The sequence below is a fragment of the Phaseolus vulgaris genome, chromosome 6, assembly GCF_051622355.1.
Source record: "Phaseolus vulgaris cultivar YP4 chromosome 6, ASM5162235v1, whole genome shotgun sequence".
In the NCBI taxonomy this organism is placed as follows: domain Eukaryota; kingdom Viridiplantae; phylum Streptophyta; class Magnoliopsida; order Fabales; family Fabaceae; genus Phaseolus; species Phaseolus vulgaris.
In genome coordinates, this window is record NC_143503.1 from 16,132,314 (window position 1) to 16,150,164 (window position 17,851).

At 43.8% G+C, this 17,851-nt stretch overlaps 1 protein-coding gene across 1 annotated transcript; it reads left to right on the forward strand.

Annotated features, from left to right (window-relative positions):
• Positions 1–14,329: 14,329 nt before the first annotated feature.
• LOC137831067 (transcription termination factor MTERF8, chloroplastic) lies at positions 14,330–15,772 on the forward strand. The gene has a single exon (XM_068638581.2). It carries the CDS (start codon positions 14,471–14,473, stop codon positions 15,680–15,682), a length of 1,212 nt encoding a protein of 403 aa, XP_068494682.2. The 5' UTR covers positions 14,330–14,470; the 3' UTR covers positions 15,683–15,772.
• The last annotated feature ends 2,079 nt before the right edge of the window (positions 15,773–17,851 follow it).

Sequence of the window (17,851 nt, forward strand, 5' to 3'; positions counted from 1 at the left end):
TATTTGTTGTATTTTTAAAGGATTGTGCAGACGAAATTTAATTGTAGGATTTTGAGAGAACATCCCTACATAAATTTGCATTCAATTTCTTTTCTGAGATATTTACAGATTTAGTTATCTAATTCTTTATTCCAAATTTTGTTTCCTATCTTGATTCAAAAGAAGCAACTTGGGTTAACAATACAAAATTTACAGAAAAAAAAAATAATTAAGGCCCAAATAAACCCAATTATATGAATCTTAATTAAAACAATGGATTTCTTTATTATTGCATTCCAATAATTTATGATTAAAGTTAATAAGTGTGAATAAAATTATGTTCATCAATAATACAACTAAAACTGAAAGGCTTGACAGGGAAAGAATAACTGAAACTGAACCGGTTGAGAGGAAAAGAGTGGTAAATCAAAATTTTCCTACAGTTGATTCTACGAATTCTATTATACGACATAGTAGAGAACAGACTCGTGTGAGCAAGGATACGAAAATGATCCATCCCCTAAAATACACGCTCGTAGTTCTTCACAAATGAATGGATCTAAATAGAAGTGACTCCCTCCAATTCGTTTGGATGAACAGAACTCACCCGGATACAGACAGAGCGTAAATGTATTATGCATGTTTTTTTTTCTTTCTCTTTTACAAATTCTAAAACCCAATTCCACTACAATTACTAATAGTCGCATTCTTAAATTCATTTTTACCATAATTTTGAAGCGCGCCACTTACGCTTTCATACTTTCTTTCTTTTTGGACGCTTCGCGTTTTCTCTCTGTTTCTGCTCTGGTGTTGCTCTCTTCTTTTGTGAGTTTCATTGTGTTCTCGTACCATTTTAAGTTCGTTTCGATCCGCTCTCTTTCTTCTTTACCAATGGTTTATTAAAAAAAAATTGTTTCAGTTATTTGTTTGATTTCTTTTGATATTTTATTTAGTAGGGCGCATTATTCCTACTACAGTTACCCCAGCACAGTCAGAATCAACCTTATCAAATCTACCGAAATCATTAACTCGACCTGTCTATTTACTCTAGAAAAATCAAGTTTAGAGTAACTCGGAACATTATATATAGGTTTAAAATAACCAGAGCAATACCAGAATTTATTTCTTGGTTAGAACGAACATCGACCGACATAGAAGTTTTAACTTAACAGATTTATCATCATAAATGACTAGTACTTATTGTTCATAACGACCGGCACTACTGCACTACGAAGAATAATTTGAATACACACGATCAGAATAAAACGAAAATATTGCATCGTGTGACCATAATGATATTGTTGTTTACTTTCTTTTTACCAATTACCTTGGCCTTTGCATCATATTTTACATACTATTAAGCCGCACCGCTTGGTCGTACTTTACTTGTGAATAAGTATAATTCCTACGGATTAAAATCACTAAAGGCTCAGTTAGTCACTACTTTTGCGCACCTACTCGATTATGGCAAAGACCGAAAGATACATACACAGTAAGTTCACCAAGTTACATGATTTAGAAAAGTCGACCGACTGGTTGATAAAATATTTACATCTATGATGCACAAAAATAAAATTGTTTTAAGCCCACACCCTGGGTCCAGAATAAATATCACTTAAAATGGCTCTAGAATTTCTTCAAAGGATGGTTTGGGTTCGGCTTGAGGGGTAAGAACATCCTCTCCACCCACACTCTCAATGGGTGTATCGGCACTCCTGCCAATTGGCACTAGCTTGCCATCAACCACATCCTTATCCAAGTCTAAGCGGGGGTCCTCAGCCGGTACCCCATGGTAAAAGGCTGCTTGTCGTAGACCCTGATAAAAACAATCCTCGCTAATGTGCATCATAAATGTATGGCACTTCTCCACCTCGGTCGAGAGTGCCTTCTCCCTCTCCTCGGCTACTGCTTTCTCCTTGGAAAGATTCGCTTTCTCCGCCTCCATGACCGCCAACTTATCCTTTAATGTTTTTTGAGCCGTCTCAGCGGCAGCATTATCTTTCAAAATCTTTTCCTTCAGAGCCTCGTTTGCTTCTGAGGTCACCTTTAGTGAATTAGCACACTCGGCCAACTCTTTCTTCTACTTGGCCACGATAGCAAGAGTTTTTTCCAACTCTTCACCAAGAGTCTGTCACACCACAAGCGACCAGCTCTGCAGCTCCGACCATTTTGAGACCAACTTGTTGGTAGGAACGAACGCTAGCACGCCCTCAAACTCCAGGGTTAGAGCGCCTAAACTCAGAATCTTACCAAGAAAAGGTCGCCTTATCTGAAAACAATCTGCACAAAATGTATGCTCGGGTATTCTACCAAGACAGGTCGCTTTACCTGGCTTTAAACAATTACAACTTCAGAGCGCCTGAACTCGGAATCTTACCAAGAAAAGGTCGTCTTATCTTAAAACAATCTGCACAAAACGCCTGCTTGGGTGTTTTACCAAGAGAAGTCGCTTGACCTGGCTTTAAACAATCACTGAAATAGAACTTGAGGCTTGACGCGTTCCCCACTCGAGGAATGGCTCCACCGTCTTGAATTTCCAGTCGATAGGCTTCGTCGCCCAACACTTCTATGAACTTTGTTCCGTCCGGTTGACTGGGACGTCTTCGTGCGCGACCTCAATCGTCAGCTAGGGACTCCTTCCCACTGGTTACCTGTGGATTCCTGCAAAAAAGAGGACAAAGGGGGCGCCCTAGCGGCCGTTTGCACTCCGACGCTCAAGTCAGCCAGCAAGAAACACCAAAATTGTGCACCTCCGTATCTGAGCACCGCATGTGGCACTCTGAAGGTGGTAAAAAGAAATGTGTATTGTGTGTATATTCTCGCTCTAGCAAACAACCTCAATTCCAGTCCCTTGTGCGTAGCCTCTCGACTTCGAGCAAGCAACTGGAGTGTATTCTGGGAAAATTTGCCAAAACGTCCAACCCCGTTCCCAACATTCCCGGCGCTATTTAAACTACCCAAGCATTTAAAGCGCCTTAAAGCGCTTTTAATCACAAATGTAACGCACTCAATCAGCGTGTCTAATTAGAAAACGTAGTGCATTTAAGACGTTGACACGCTTGGGAGCCATTACAGTACCTGAATGCTCGAAACGGAAACTGTATTGAATGACTTTAATTACCTGGTACCCGACTAATGGGTGTTTCTATTCTGACCTGGCTGTCGTACACGTGGAGGGCCTCACGACGCCATGACCCCATCTGGGGGCGTTTCTGCCCATCTGGGGACGTCTCTACATGTGAGTCCTCCTGCCTGGGAGTGCTACTGCGCAAGGGGTGACTTTTTGGGTGCCAATTCATGCCCCCAATCATCTAGTCACTCACTTTGAGAGCGTATCTGCCTTCCTCTCGTACCCTGCGCCCGGCTACCCTGGACGTGACCTTCCTCTTGAGTCGTATCTGTCCCAAAGGCGTCTCTGGGGCGGCAGGGGTACTTCACGAGTCAGGCTGCCCTACACTGGTGTTGCTACTATGGCCTTGAAGCCACCTTTCTCTTCTCTCTATCACTCTCCCGGATCATCGGGGCCTGAGGCCTTCCCACGGCGTCGCTCCCTCCATGGTCTTTCCTACCCATGGGTATCGGGGAACCACACTGTGATTGCCTTGCTTTAGTAATGTTTGATCTGGCGACGCCCTGGTTGGGCGACGCCTTCACTTAGGCGATGCCTTGTCTTGGCGACGCCTCTTCTCGACGACGCTGACACTTGGCGTCTCTCCACCTAGGCAACGCCTTGCGTTGACTTTAACTCCTGGTGTTGACTTTGACCTTGACTTAGTCAACGCCCGGATACGGGACGGTACAAACTTGTATGGTATAAAAGTTTGGTGTTGTACTGCCCTTTACTATCGAGCTACAATAGGACATAATCATTTGTCATTCTCGACTCATGAGTTCTGGAAAATCTGTCAAAGTGTTTGATCTTTGTTGCATATTGTAGATCATGAACTAGTACTCTAGGTAAGTTCTCAGGAAAGAGAGGTGAGTCACCAATGGACGTGCTTAAATACCAAGTCTTTCCTTGCAATAACTTTCCTAGACATGTACTTTTACACTACTACGCTTTATATCCAGTAACAAGAATAACTTCTCTCATGTGAGAGATCATGATAATGATCATGATAACAATATCACAACATATTTAAATGATAATTAATCATTTATGTTATCTTTGGAATAACATGATAACAAATTTACATATATCTATTATTTTCAAAATAATATGATAACAGATTTAAACAATAACAATGATATCTTTCATCTTCAGAATAATATCACAACTGATAAAATATCTCTTTATTTTTTTATCTTTCAGAATAATATCATAATAGATAAAATATCTCTTTATCATTTATCTTCAGAATAATATCACAACAGATAAAATATCTCTTTATCTTTTATCTCCAGAATAATATCACAAGAGATAAAATATCTCTTTATCTTTTATCTTCATAATAATATCACAACAGATAAAATATCTTTTATCTTTTATCTCAAGAATAGTATCACAACAGATAAAATATCTTTTATCTTCAAAATAATATCACAACAGATAAAATATCTCTTTATCTTTTATCTCAAGAATAATATCACAACAGATAAAATATCTTTTTATCTTAATTACCTTTAATGGGTTGACCAACATCTGAGTCGAGCTGACAACTCACCTCTTGGGCCCGAACACTGAGATGTCCTCCCCCAAACACTTGGGTCGAGATAACAAACTCTCTTGCACGATACACATTGCCCCTTTTACTTACCTTCCACTAGGTAATCATTTACTCATGGGGCGCCCTTACTCGAGTGGTCATACTAAAACCGAGTTAGGTCGATTTACCGTGTGCTAATTCAAGTAGATCAACAAAACTTAACCATCACATTGTTCAAAAGAAAAGCATTAAGCAAGAATATCATAGCTGAAATGATCCTGCCGACAACTCGAGCGTGGAGGAATTGCCGTGTCGCTTGCTTGACCCGCCTATGGCAACTGTGCTATCTGCAAGAACACTCTTAGAACCTCCTCCTCTGGGAACTCCGAACGCAACCTGCAAACACACAGACGGCGCCTCTAGCGGCCGTTTGCACTCCGACGCTCAAGTTAGATCCCAGAATCACTAGAAAATAATGTGTGTAAAAACAGTGTGTGTGTATTTCTCTCTGATTCTCTTTTTATCCCCCCCCTGTGTCTGTGCATAACAGAATTCTGCTACGCTGTTCTCTGCGCGTGTCAGAATTCTATTATGCTTTTGTACGAAAACGTACCACAGTCAGGGTCGTGGGTGTCTGGGTTTTCTGTCTGTACCTTTCACGACACGGAGTGCACCTTTATCTGGGTCGCGCCCCTCTCAGACAGTGACACGTGGAGGCATGCAACTCGCATCTAACCGTTCACGTGCCACCACCCGAAGGGCTCTAGCGCATCTCTTTGTGCGCCTAAGTTATTCCCTTGCGGAGTAACTTAGCGCGTTTCTTCCATCTGGGTGAAATCGCACATTCCCAGGAGAACGCCAGGTGTGGCTGGACTAGGCACACTCACCAAGCATTGCTCTCTGCATACACGATTTCCCCTTCACGATGCCATGCACGTAATGGGTTGAGAGAGTACCCCATCACTGACCGGTTTACTGACTCCCTCAGGCCACTCTCGTGCACGACTATACCGACGAGGAGCTCTTCTTTCTCTGAGGTATGATCATGCGAGGTTCATGTGTAACGCTCTCGCTGGGAATCTCAGTCCCAGTTTAACTGCGTGTAACACGAAACCCCGATGACCATGCACCCGATGACTGATCGGTGCTCTATTGCTTCTCGCGTTCTCCCCGGGTGTTTATCTTGGAACTGATCTGTCGGTGGCCACTCGGTTACTGACCACCAATCTCCATACCGGGGGAATCTCCTCCATGACTACTCTGCCACCTGATCCACGTGTCCCCCGTTTATCTTGGAACTGATCTGTCGGTGGCCACTCGGTTACTGACCACCGATCTCCATACCGGGGGAATCTCCTCCATGACTACTCTGCCACCTGATCCACGTGTCCCCCGTTTATCTTGGAACTGATATGTCGGTGGCCACTCGGTTACTGACCACCGATAACCATACCGGGTGATCTCCTCCCTGATTTCTCTGCCACCTGATCCACGTGTCACCCTGCGAGTGGTCCACGCGGTTATCTGCTGCTGACGTCATCGACTACCGATGACCGACCGGATCACAAGCCCCCTAGTCTCGAGCTGTGAACTCGTTCTCAGCGAAGAGACTAAGTGGTCACGCTCTCGGTCCACGTGGCAAATGGGGCCGCATCACATGCCACCTCACGTGTTGCCCTTTAACGTTACAACTTCCTTTCTTAATCTTGCGACACGTGGCCGCATCAACGGCCAGCGTGGAGTGCCGCTAGCGCTTCCCTTATTCAAATAGGCGCGCGTTTTCACTGTTTCATCATCTTCTTCAACACTCTCAGGCTCACTTCGAATTCCCTCTCTGCGCACCCATCTTCCTTCAAGCTTTCTACCTCCAAACCTCTCACGATCACTCAAAGGTATGGTTTTTCTTCTTCCTTGGTCTATTTAGGCTCTTTTCACCGATTGCATTCGTCCCTTTCATTATCATGCATTCATCTTCTCTGTTTTTCCTCTTCTCGACCCGCGCTAGGGTTTTCGCGCCCCTCACTCTGCTTTCTGCTTCTCCCTCTTCCTCTTTTTCGCCTGGACATTTCTTTCTTCTTCCCTTCCTCTGTTTTTCACCGAACCATTCATCATTTCTTCTTCTTCCATTCCTCTGACCCTTCATTTTTCTCCATTGCAGTTATCTCGCAATGGCTCGCTTAAAACAAACCGCTCGAATCGTCGCTTCGTCTTCTGGTGCACAGCCTTCAGCAAGTGCACCGGCGCTGCCACCACCCGATGCAACCTCCTACCATGACAACGCCAGGGTCTACGACTGGGCTCCCTTGGCGTTGCTGGCCGAAACCTCCACCCTACTACCGCAGGGTCACCTCAAATCCCTTCTGAGCAACGACCCAAACGAGCCTTCTTGCGCCGTCGACAGGGAAAACGATTTTAATATCCGTATACGCATTCCTCCTCGAGGGATGCCCATCTGTGCGGATGACAGGGCCACCAATGGGGTGCCCTTCACCTTCGTCTACTCCGCCATCTTCAAGAGGTTGAAGTTGCGCCTGCCTTTCACTTTCTTTGAGAAGGAGCTGATGATGGAGCTAAATGTCGCCCCCTGCCAACTCCATCTGAATGCCTGGGCTTTCATACGGGCATTCGAGATCCTTTGCAACTACTTCGGGCATAACGCCTCCGTAGATGTATTCCTATATTTTTTCGAGGCGAAGAACCCCGGGGATAGGTCCTGGGTCAGCCTGAACGGGGTTGCTGGACGGGTGCTCTTGGGCCTGTATCAGCAATCCTTCAAAGATTGGAAGGGCAGGTTCTATATGATATCTGCTACCCCGCAAAGTCCAACATTGCTCGAGGGGTTTCCCCTTTACTGGGTTCCTGGAGTAGAATTCAAGAAACCCCGTGGCCTCGAAGTCATGGCCCCCTACGAGCGCGAACTATGTGGGCTGTATCTAGGGGCAAAGTACAGCTCAGCTCTCCTCATCAAACACGAGTTTGATGTGTTGGCTCTGAAGAAGTACATAGGTAGGCTCTTCTTCTTTCACCTCTTAGGGTACTTGCACATACTCATGCATACCTGCATACATTTTGACCCACTTGCATAATTATGCCATCTAACTCTTCTTTTTTTCTTCGATGTAGACATGACTTCAGGGAAGGAAAGGAGGAAGGCATTGCTGGAGCTTGCCCGAATCCAGGGTGCCAAGATGATTGGCTCTTCTTTTTCCACCACCGAACCCATCGCAGCCCCTCCTCTCTCGGTCGCGCCAGCTGAAGGCCCCGAGCCAGTGAGGAAAAGAAGAAGGCTAGCGAAGGCCTTTCCTTCGTCTGCTACAGCTGCTGCTGCTCCTACCCCCTCAACCGAAGAGGAGAGTTCTGGCTCTCCTCTTGTACACCGCAAGAGGAAACTTCCAGAGGTTGGGGGGCTTCATCCCTTCAGCCTGGGGAGATTGAAGTGGTGGAGATAGAGGAAGGTTCAGCCTCGCCCCCTTCTGCTCAACCTGCCCCAGCGCCAACATCCTTCCCCTCTCCCCAACAACTACCATCTCCAGCTCTTCGATCACCATCTCCAGCTCCCCTTCCATCTCCTCCCCCAGCAGGCCAAGCTCTTGGTCAATCCACTCCACCTGCTGGGGGCGATTCTGCTCACTCGGGGGGTCCCCCGGGACTTCTCGCATCGCCACCACCACCACCAACTTCCACTGCTATTGCTGAAGGTGGTGGGGGCAGCTCGCGACCAAGCGGCTCTGGAGCTAGCAATGAGAATTTCAGCCGAGTCATTGCTTTGGTCTGACAGCTCATTCGCAGCCGGGAGCTTATCGAATGGAACGGAGAGGAGGTGGACATGCACCTGGCTAAGCAGATAGTGCTTTCCCTGGAGTTTTCCACCCAGCACCGCAAGCAACTAATCCTGGAGAAAAGGATCAAGGAGCTTGAGCATGACAAGGAGTCACTGCAAAGTGACTTTAAGGCTGCCCAAGGGTCCGTAGATCTGATGAGGTGTATGGTGGAAAAAGCCAGGGGAGAGTACCTAGCGCAGGTCCAAGAGACCATCAAGACTGAGATCTTGATGGGGCAAGCCGTCAACTCTCTGGATTGCGAGGTGGTGCAACTGCTGAGCAAGGTGATCCACCTGGAGGCCGAGACCTCCTCCCTACGCCAACTGAACTCACAACTAGTGGGGGAGCACGAGTCTACCAGGGAGACGGCCGTTATTGGGGAGAAGAAGCTTGAGGAGGTGGTGAGCAAGCTGTCTGAGGCAAAGGGCCAATTGGAAGAAGCTGCCTCTTCCATTGCTGCCCTTACCACCGAGAAGAATGTTGTGGAGGCCTCAAAGCAAAAATTAGAAGCTGAGAACGCCGACCTTATGAGCGTGGGTGCTGAAGCCCTTGCTGACGGATTCGAGCTGGCGCTCGAGCAGATCCAATGCGTTCTCCCGGATTTGGACCTCTCTCAGTTCAGCATTTATCATGAGGTGGTGGATGGAAAGCTCATTCCTCCTCCTTGAGCTCTTTTTCTTTTTTTGTAAATTTATACTTCTGCACAACTTTTTGTACTTGGAATTTGTATAAAACTTGGTGTGAATACATACTCGTTTCAGCTATAAGCTTCTTCTCTTGTACTTTCTTGAGCTTCATCTTTCTTTATGCACACGACTAACTGTTAGCTAGTTTAGCGCGACCTTGTATTCTTTGATCTTGGCCTCTACTTGGTCACGACTAGCTACTCCCTTAGCTTTGTATTTAACAGTTCTTATGCATAGCTTTGTACTGGATGACTGACTAGGCGTAGTCTGTCTGCCTCAGCTTGTTGTGTAAGAATTTGTTTGGAAAAGTTTCCTCCGACAAGGCAAGACTGATCAGTCATCGTTCTTCAAGCAGCGTACCCACCAACAACTCATCAGTCATCGTTCTTCGGGCAGCGTACCCCCGACAACTCATCAGTCATCGTTCTTCGTACTTCACTTTGCTTCTCTTTCGCTCTAGCGCTAAGTGCATAGAGGACATCGATCGTCAGAGGTGATACCTTGTTTGGCGAAACTTGCTCAACTGCGTGAACTCAGCAATACTTGAACTTGACCCTCCATGTACCGCTTTTAACTCGAGCAAATTGTTTATCCTTATAACAAACTTGGCAAACTGTTAACTCAAAGTAAACTTGAGCAACTATCAACTCTTCGGCGATGACGTTCAATAAAACTTGTTAACTTAAGGCAACAAATCTTAACATAAAATCACTTACTAGGCAGCAGGTTCTGACTCAAACTAGTATTAAAATACAGTTTACCTGATCTGCCAAGTGAAATCCCCCCTACTTCTGTCATCGCCCGGAACTCTTCTGATCTGGTACTCGCCGCACAACCCCTTCATTGTCTCAACTTTCACGCCATAAGGTTCTGGCGATGTTGCCTTTCTTCTTTTCATGACCTGATCATTGTTCCCTCATCTGGGGGTAGAGGCGCCTTTCGGATCCTTCTCTACCTCCCTGAGTTTCAGAACAATGATCTGGTCTTACTGGGTGAACATTGATGTTTCACTTAAAGGGGGAAAGGCATTTTCCTTCCCTTCCCACCATTTAAGGTCACAAACACCCCTGACCTTTCAGCTCATCTTGCCTGGACTCACTCGGTGAGAAGGGCTTTATCTTGCCTGAACTCACTCTAAGGTGAGAAGGACTTTATCTTGCCTGAACTCACTCTAAGGTGAGAAGGACTTTATCTTGCCTGAACTCACTCGGTGAGAAGGGCTTTATCTTGCCTGAACTCACTCTAAGGTGAGAAGGACTTTATCTTGCCTGAACTCACTCTAAGGTGAGAAGGACTTTATCTGGTGCCTCAACTTGCCCAGGGTGTACATCTCCACCCCCCTTGGATGCACTGAGGACTTTTAATCTTGCCTCTATCTGCTGGTGCAGAGAGGTCTTTTAATCTGTTCTCGTCTGCACTCGCACAAAGACGAGGAGGATTTTATCTCTTTCTCGCCTCAAGACGCGCGAGGGCGTTGAGGTCTTTAATCATTGTTGGTGCCTCCGATCGCCGAAAGACGACGAGGTCTTTAAAACTTTTAACTGATGCCGCCGATCGCCGAAAACGATGGGGACTTTAAAATTTTAACTGATGCCGCCGATCGCCGAAAAACGATGGGGACTTTAAAACTTTAACTAAGTGCATGCAATACGATTTTACTGTTGCCCTAGATCACATACGAGTAATAAGGCCTTTTTTTCTAAAACTCTCGAAGCCATAAGCATGCAAACATAGAAGCTTTAAACTTTGAAAAACTCTTCTTTATTGGGTGGCCTCATTAAAAACCCTCCTTAGGGAAAAAAGAGTGCCCCCTTGAAATTCTTTTAACAGAAACTATTCAAATCTCTCCATATTCGTCTTTACTTACAAGGCTTTAACTGTAATACGACTTGAGATGTGTGGCGTTCCAAGTGCGAGGAATCGCCCCTCCTTCTAACGTCTCCAAGCGGTAGGCGCCACTCCCGAGCGCCTCGGTTATTCTGAAGGGTCCCGTCCACTTGGGCAATAACTTGTTCTGCATCTCATACTGATGGGCCTTCCTCATCACCAGATCGCCGCTTCTATCGATCTCGCGTACCTCTTTCGTTGCGACACTGTGCACCCCCCGCCGGAGAATCCGCCAGCTATGGTGTGGATCTCGCCGTGAATAGGCACCTCGTGCTGTTGCCCTCCGCTGCTCGCCGGTTGAGACCCTGATGCTTGGTCCGCTTGCTTCTCTAGCAAGTAATCCTTCAGGAAACCACATTTGACCAGCTTGGCGAGCTGGTGCCCAGAGCCAAACACGAATTGATAGAGTGGCCAAAACTCTTGTGGAACTCGCACCATGCGTCTGGTTTTGGCCCCAAGATCTTCTCCGCCGTTTTCTCAGGCACTTTGAGCCTGGCAGCTATGTTTGGGATGGCGATCAAATCAGCCAAACCCATCACAAACTCATACCTCGGGGGGCGATTACTCTCCCTGGGGCGCCTTGGTCCCTTGCTCTTATTTTTCTTAGCGTCGTAAGGATGACGCGTCCTTTGATCCCTTTTTCCCGTCGCCGCCTCCATTACCCTCTGAGGCTGTACCCTTGCTTGTGCGCGGTTTAGCTGGGGCCACATTTCCTCTCTTCTCGGTGACCTCGCTCTCGGCGGCGATGTGAGCCACAGCACGTCGCCGGATTTCGGCGAACGTGGCGGGGTGGCTCCTGATGAGCGACTCACTAAAAGGCCCAGGCAACACGCCCTTTTTGAAGGCGTGCACGAACATCTCTTCGTCCTTTCCTGGCAGATGGACTATCCGAGCTCCGAATCTGTTCAGGAAATCCTTCAAGGACTCCCCTTGGTACTGCCTTATATCAAACAAGTCGTAAGACACCAAAGGTGGCGCCTTGTTCACTATGTACTGCTCAACAAACATCTTGGAAAACTGTTGGAACGTGGTAATGCGGCCAGTGGGTATACTGACGAACCAGTCCAACGTCGTTCCGCTCAAAGTGCTCATGAACTCCTTACAATACACCGCGTCTGAGCCCCCTGAGAGAATCATCTGAGTATGAAACGCCGTGAGATGGGCTTCAAGGTCCTCCACCCCAGTGAAAGACGCTTTTACTGCCACAGTGTTAGCCGGGACTACCGAGTCCATGATCTCTTAGGAAAATGGCATAGGAAAGCTGCGTGGTGGGGATGGGGGTGCAGATCTGTCCCCTGCCGCACGCTCCTCCCGCTCCTGAAGGGCTTTGTGCAGCTCTTCGTTGATCCTGTTGAGCTCCTCGTTCCTTGCTTGCGAGGCCACCAGCGCCTCGTGCATCCTTTCCTGCTCAGAACGTGAGGCAGCCACGTTCTCCTGCAGCGTCCTCATCATGTCCATCACTTGCGTCATGGACACAGCATCTTCGTCTGTTGATGGCGCAACTGAACTGGAGCGCGTTGTCCTCATTTTCTCAGCAAAGACTTTGAGAAACTCTAGAAACTTTGGTGTGGATGGGACCACGATTCAAACGAGCCCCACGGTGGGCGCCAAATGATCCTGCCGACAACTCGAGCGTGGAGGAATTGCCTTGTCGCTTGCTTGACCCGCCTATGGCAACTGTGCTATCTGCAAGAACACTCTTAGAACCTCCTCCTCTGGGAACTCCGAACGCAACCTGCAAACACACAGACGGCGCCTCTAGCGGCCGTTTGCACTCCGACGCTCAAGTTAGAAAATAATGTGTGTAAAAACAGTGTGTGTGTATTTCTCTCTGATTCTCTTTTTATCCCCCCCTGTGTCTGTGCATAACAGAATTCTGCTACGCTGTTCTCTGCGCGTGTCAGAATTCTGTTATGCTTTTGTACGAAAACGTACCACAGTCAGGGTCGTGGGTGTCTGGGTTTTCTGTCTGTACCTTTCACGACACGGAGTGCACCTTTATCTGGGTCGCGCCCCTCTCAGACAGTGACACGTGGAGGCATGCAACTCGCATCTAACCGTTCACGTGCCACCACCCGAAGGGCTCTAGCGCATCTCTTTGTGCGCCTAAGTTATTCCCTTGCGGAGTAACTTAGCGCGTTTCTTCCATCTGGGTGAAATCGCACATTCCCAGGAGAACGCCAGGTGTGGCTGGACTAGGCACACTCACCAAGCATTGCTCTCTGCATACACGATTTCCCCTTCACGATGCCATGCACGTAATGGGTTGAGAGAGTACCCCATCACTGACCGGTTTACTGACTCCCTCAGGCCACTCTATGCACGACTATACCGACGAGGAGCTCTTCTTTCTCTGAGGTATGATCATGCGAGGTCCATGTGTAACGCTCTCGCTGGGAATCTCAGTCCCAGTTTAACTGCGTGTAACACGAAACCCCGATGACCATGCACCCGATGACTGATCGGTGCTCTATTGCTTCTCGCGTTCTCCCCGGGTGTTTATCTTGGAACTGATCTGTCGGTGGCCACTCGATTACTGACCACCGATCTCCATACCGGGGGAATCTCCTCCATGACTACTCTGCCACCTGATCCACGTGTCCCCCGTTTATCTTGGAACTGATCTGTCGGTGGCCACTCGGTTACTGACCACCGATAACCATACCGGGTGATCTCCTCCCTGATTTCTCTGCCACCTGATCCACGTGTCACCCTGCGAGTGGTCCACGCGGTTATCTGCTGCTGACGTCATCGATTACCGATGACCGACTGGATCACGTGGAATAATAAAGATAATCTTAAATAAAAGAAGAGGTTGGATTAAAAGTACTTCAGATTTGAATTTTCAAAACATATTTCTAAATCAGAAATCTTTTTTTCAAAATGTATTTTCAATTTTGTTTTTCTCATATATTCTTTACATTTTAAATTTTTTTCAGAATATAATTTTGATTTTTAAATTTTATTTCAGAACACAATAATCTATTTTGTGAATTTTCTTTTCCAAAAAGTATTTTTTGAATTTCAAAATTTCAAATCCGAAAAAAAATACAATTTTAAAAATTTCAAAAAATAATTCGTAAGGTGCACGAAGAATTTGCCATTTTCCTCTTGGACTACACAAGGAAGTAAAAAAGTGAATTTTTATTTTAGAAAGATATTATTTTTTATAAATTCAAAGTATTTTTCCGTTGAGAAAGAAAGATATTTAAGATTGAGTTTGAATCTTAATTATTTATTTAAGATATAATAATCATATTTTCTATTTACCATCTGCAACATCCAAATGAGAATCCCTAATCACCAAACAAGGTAAAGCCTTTCACCACTCAACCTCATCAGATACATCCGAATAACGACGGATTCTCCGAAACCCAGTTGTTTTTCTTTGTTCTCTCGGTGCTCTTTGCCAAATCTCACTGCATTGAAATTGAAATTTCTGGGTAAGTAAATGGTGCCCAATTTTTTCATTTCAAGATTAATTGCATCTTCATCATTCACAGGCTACAGGAGTACCCATCTTCTATTGGGTTCTCTACTGCCATACAAACACACTGCTTCACTTTTTTTCTTCGATTCTTTCACTTCACGCACTTCCTCTGATTCCGAATCAGATGAAAACCATAAAAAAGGTGACACCTTTACTGTATCTTACCTCATCAACTCATGTGGGGTGTCCCTAACTCTGGCTAGGGAACTCTCCAACAGGATCAATTTGAAAACCCCAGATGGCCCAGATGCTGTCATTGATATCCTCAGCAACTATGGGTTCTCAAAATCCCAGCTTGCAAAGCTTGTGGCGAGACATCCTTCCGTGCTATTTGCAAAAGTAGAGGATACCCTTTTGCCTAAACTCAACTTCTTTCGTTCTATTGGGTTTTCCAACACTGACATACCGAAGATCCTGATTGCGAACCATGGTATCTTGAAGAGGAGCTTGGAAAAATGCATCATCCCTCGCCATGAGATCCTAAAGACAGTAGTTCGTAATGATCGGGAAGTTGTTAGAGCTATTAAAAATGCCCCACTAGGTTTCGTGTATGGTGACTTAATGAATAAGTTGGTTCCAAACATTAACATTTTGAGGCAATGTGGTGTGCCTCAGGCTTCCATCTCTCACCTGGTGACCAATTCTCTGTCTGCAGCATATGTGGAGCATTCCAGGTTTGTGGAAGCTATCAAGACAGTTAAGGAAATTGGATTTAGTCCTTTGAAAATGGACTTTGTTGTTGCTATTCACGTGCTTGTAACTATGAGAAAAGAAGTGTGGGATTCAAGATTTGAGGTTTATGAAAGGTGGGGCTGGAACCGGGAAATGGCTCTTCGAGCATTTAGGAAGTTTCCCAGTTTTATGAAGTTTTCAGGGGAAACATTTTCCAGAAAGATGAGTTTCCTAGTCAAGGATATGGGTTGCCCATCAGAAGCTATTGCTGAATACCCTCTAGTTGTAGCGTACAGCTTGGAGAAGAGGATTGTTCCTAGGTTCTCTGTAATTAAAATCTTGAAATCAAAAGGTCTTCTTGAGAAAAACGTGCCCTTTAGTTCCATTATTTGCACAACTGAGGAAAAGTTCTTGGAGAAATTTGTCGTCAGTTTTCAGAATGTTTTGCCCCTCTTACCAGACCTCTACAGAGGTTTCATCAATCAGTCAAATGTAATGTAATCTTTGAATGTTTTTCTAGCTATGGCTCTTTCTAGCCTCCAACGTTTTTATTTCAATACTAAATTGGATCTTGAGTTTTTCCTGTTTTCACATTTTGTGCATTTGAGTTATATTGTTCTTGGGTGGAGGGACTATATATATATATATATATATATATATATATATATATCATGTATGTATTTCCATCCATTATTAACGAAGATGTTGTAGGCATGAACATGTCTATATTTATTGCTACCGTAAACTATGTAGAATGGGTGTGGGTGGAAGCCCCTGTTGTCTGTTAGAGCATGCAGATGGGATCAAATTACAATTAGTTGTGCTTCAATTACCATGTTGTAAAGATGTCTTACAATTTTATAATCTTCTTCTACTTAAATATGTCACTATAGTGCACTGTAATATCATGTGGATGCATTTAACTTTGAACTTTTTAAACCATTGTCACTATAGTGCACTGTAATATCATGTTGTGGATGCATTTAACTTTGGACTTTTCAAACCATTGTCACTATAGTGCACACTTAAACTTGCCACTATAGTGCACAGTGTTATGTCATGGATACATTTTGTTTTGAACTTTTTTGCAACTACTGATTCTCTTATATTTTGCAGAGTAATTAGAAAGCAGGTGAAGGTTACCTTCATTATGTTTGTAATCAAAGTCTACTGAATGTTTCAATGTTTCTCCGGTGAAGCACAATGTGCTGAGAGATTAAGTAGTAGTATTGACTGTTATTGGTGAAAATTGGAATTTTTTTTATTTCTCTCTTGTTGAACCTGGCCATTAAGTTGATGGTAAGGGTGCACTTGATTTCCTTAAAAAATATTTGAAACTGCATTTAACTTAAGAGGATGTTTCCATTATAAGCATTATGGACTTGGATACTGTTCTATTTGAACTGATTCTATTAATATAATTTTTTCTACTTGGACACACAAGGACCCTTTTTTGTGATGGATTGTTTGGCCTTGGTCTTTTGAAAGAAAAAAGATTGTGAGGGATTGATTGGTAATTATATCGTACAATTTACTCAGATATGCTGATTATGTCATTCTTATTATGGTGCTTTTTATAAAAAACATTAGGTATCGATGATCATAATTTTGTTACCTTTTATTTGTGGTTTTCTTATTAGTTACAAGTGCAAGTAGCTTTAATCTGATAGGATATGGGAACCTACCTTTAATCATAGTCAATTCGAAAGATTTGGCTTTTCTCTGTCTTCTGTGGTAAGTTGAGAAGTTATCTTGATTTTGTTCAGTAACATATAGACAAATACTAGGCTTATTGTGGAGTTGTAGTCTTTGTGGTGGTGCAAATTTTGATTTTCTTACCAAAATAGGGTAATTTTATTGGTTAATAATCGGAATAGGTAAAATTTTTAAAAATTATCAAAATGGATAATTCTTACCAATTTGATATGATTTAATTTGAAGAAGTTGTCTTAAGATGGTAAGATTTTAGTGTTGCGACAGGTGACACAATTTAGTATAATTAATTTTCAACTGAAGTCGTTTCATCTTCAATACTACTGATTGAATTTTGATTACATCAAAATCGAGTCATGATAATTTTTTAAAATTTTATCATTTTTGCAATTAACTTATAAAATTACTTTAGTTTGGTTAAAAAAAAGGCAAATTTTAGGTGTTTTGATGGACAATGATGAGAATATGTATAAGCTTGAAAATTTTAGGGTGTGTTTGGATTAGAGGGTGTGGGGGAGTGGAAAGTTGAGGTTGAGTGGGAGTGGAAGTGTGAAGAAAGTGTGAAGAAAGTTGAGGTTGTTTGGATTGGGGTATGTTAGAGTGAATGTGTGAGGAAAGTTTATTGAAAATTGTGAGTGATGTGATAGTTGTAAGAATATTATAAATTATTTTGAATAGTAAAGTTTGTGAGATTACAATTTTACCCTTGTATATAAAAAAAGAATAAATAATGATTAATCATATTTCATATTTTAGTTAATTATAATTTAAAATTAAAGTATAATTATATTATTTAACATTTTATTAATTAAGAATTATTTTTTATTTAAGTTAATTTATTTACATAATTTTAATATTATAAATGATTTTATAAATTATGTTATGTTATATATATACAAATATATATAAAATTAATTTTAATAATAATTTTCATTATTATGAATAGCAAAATGAATA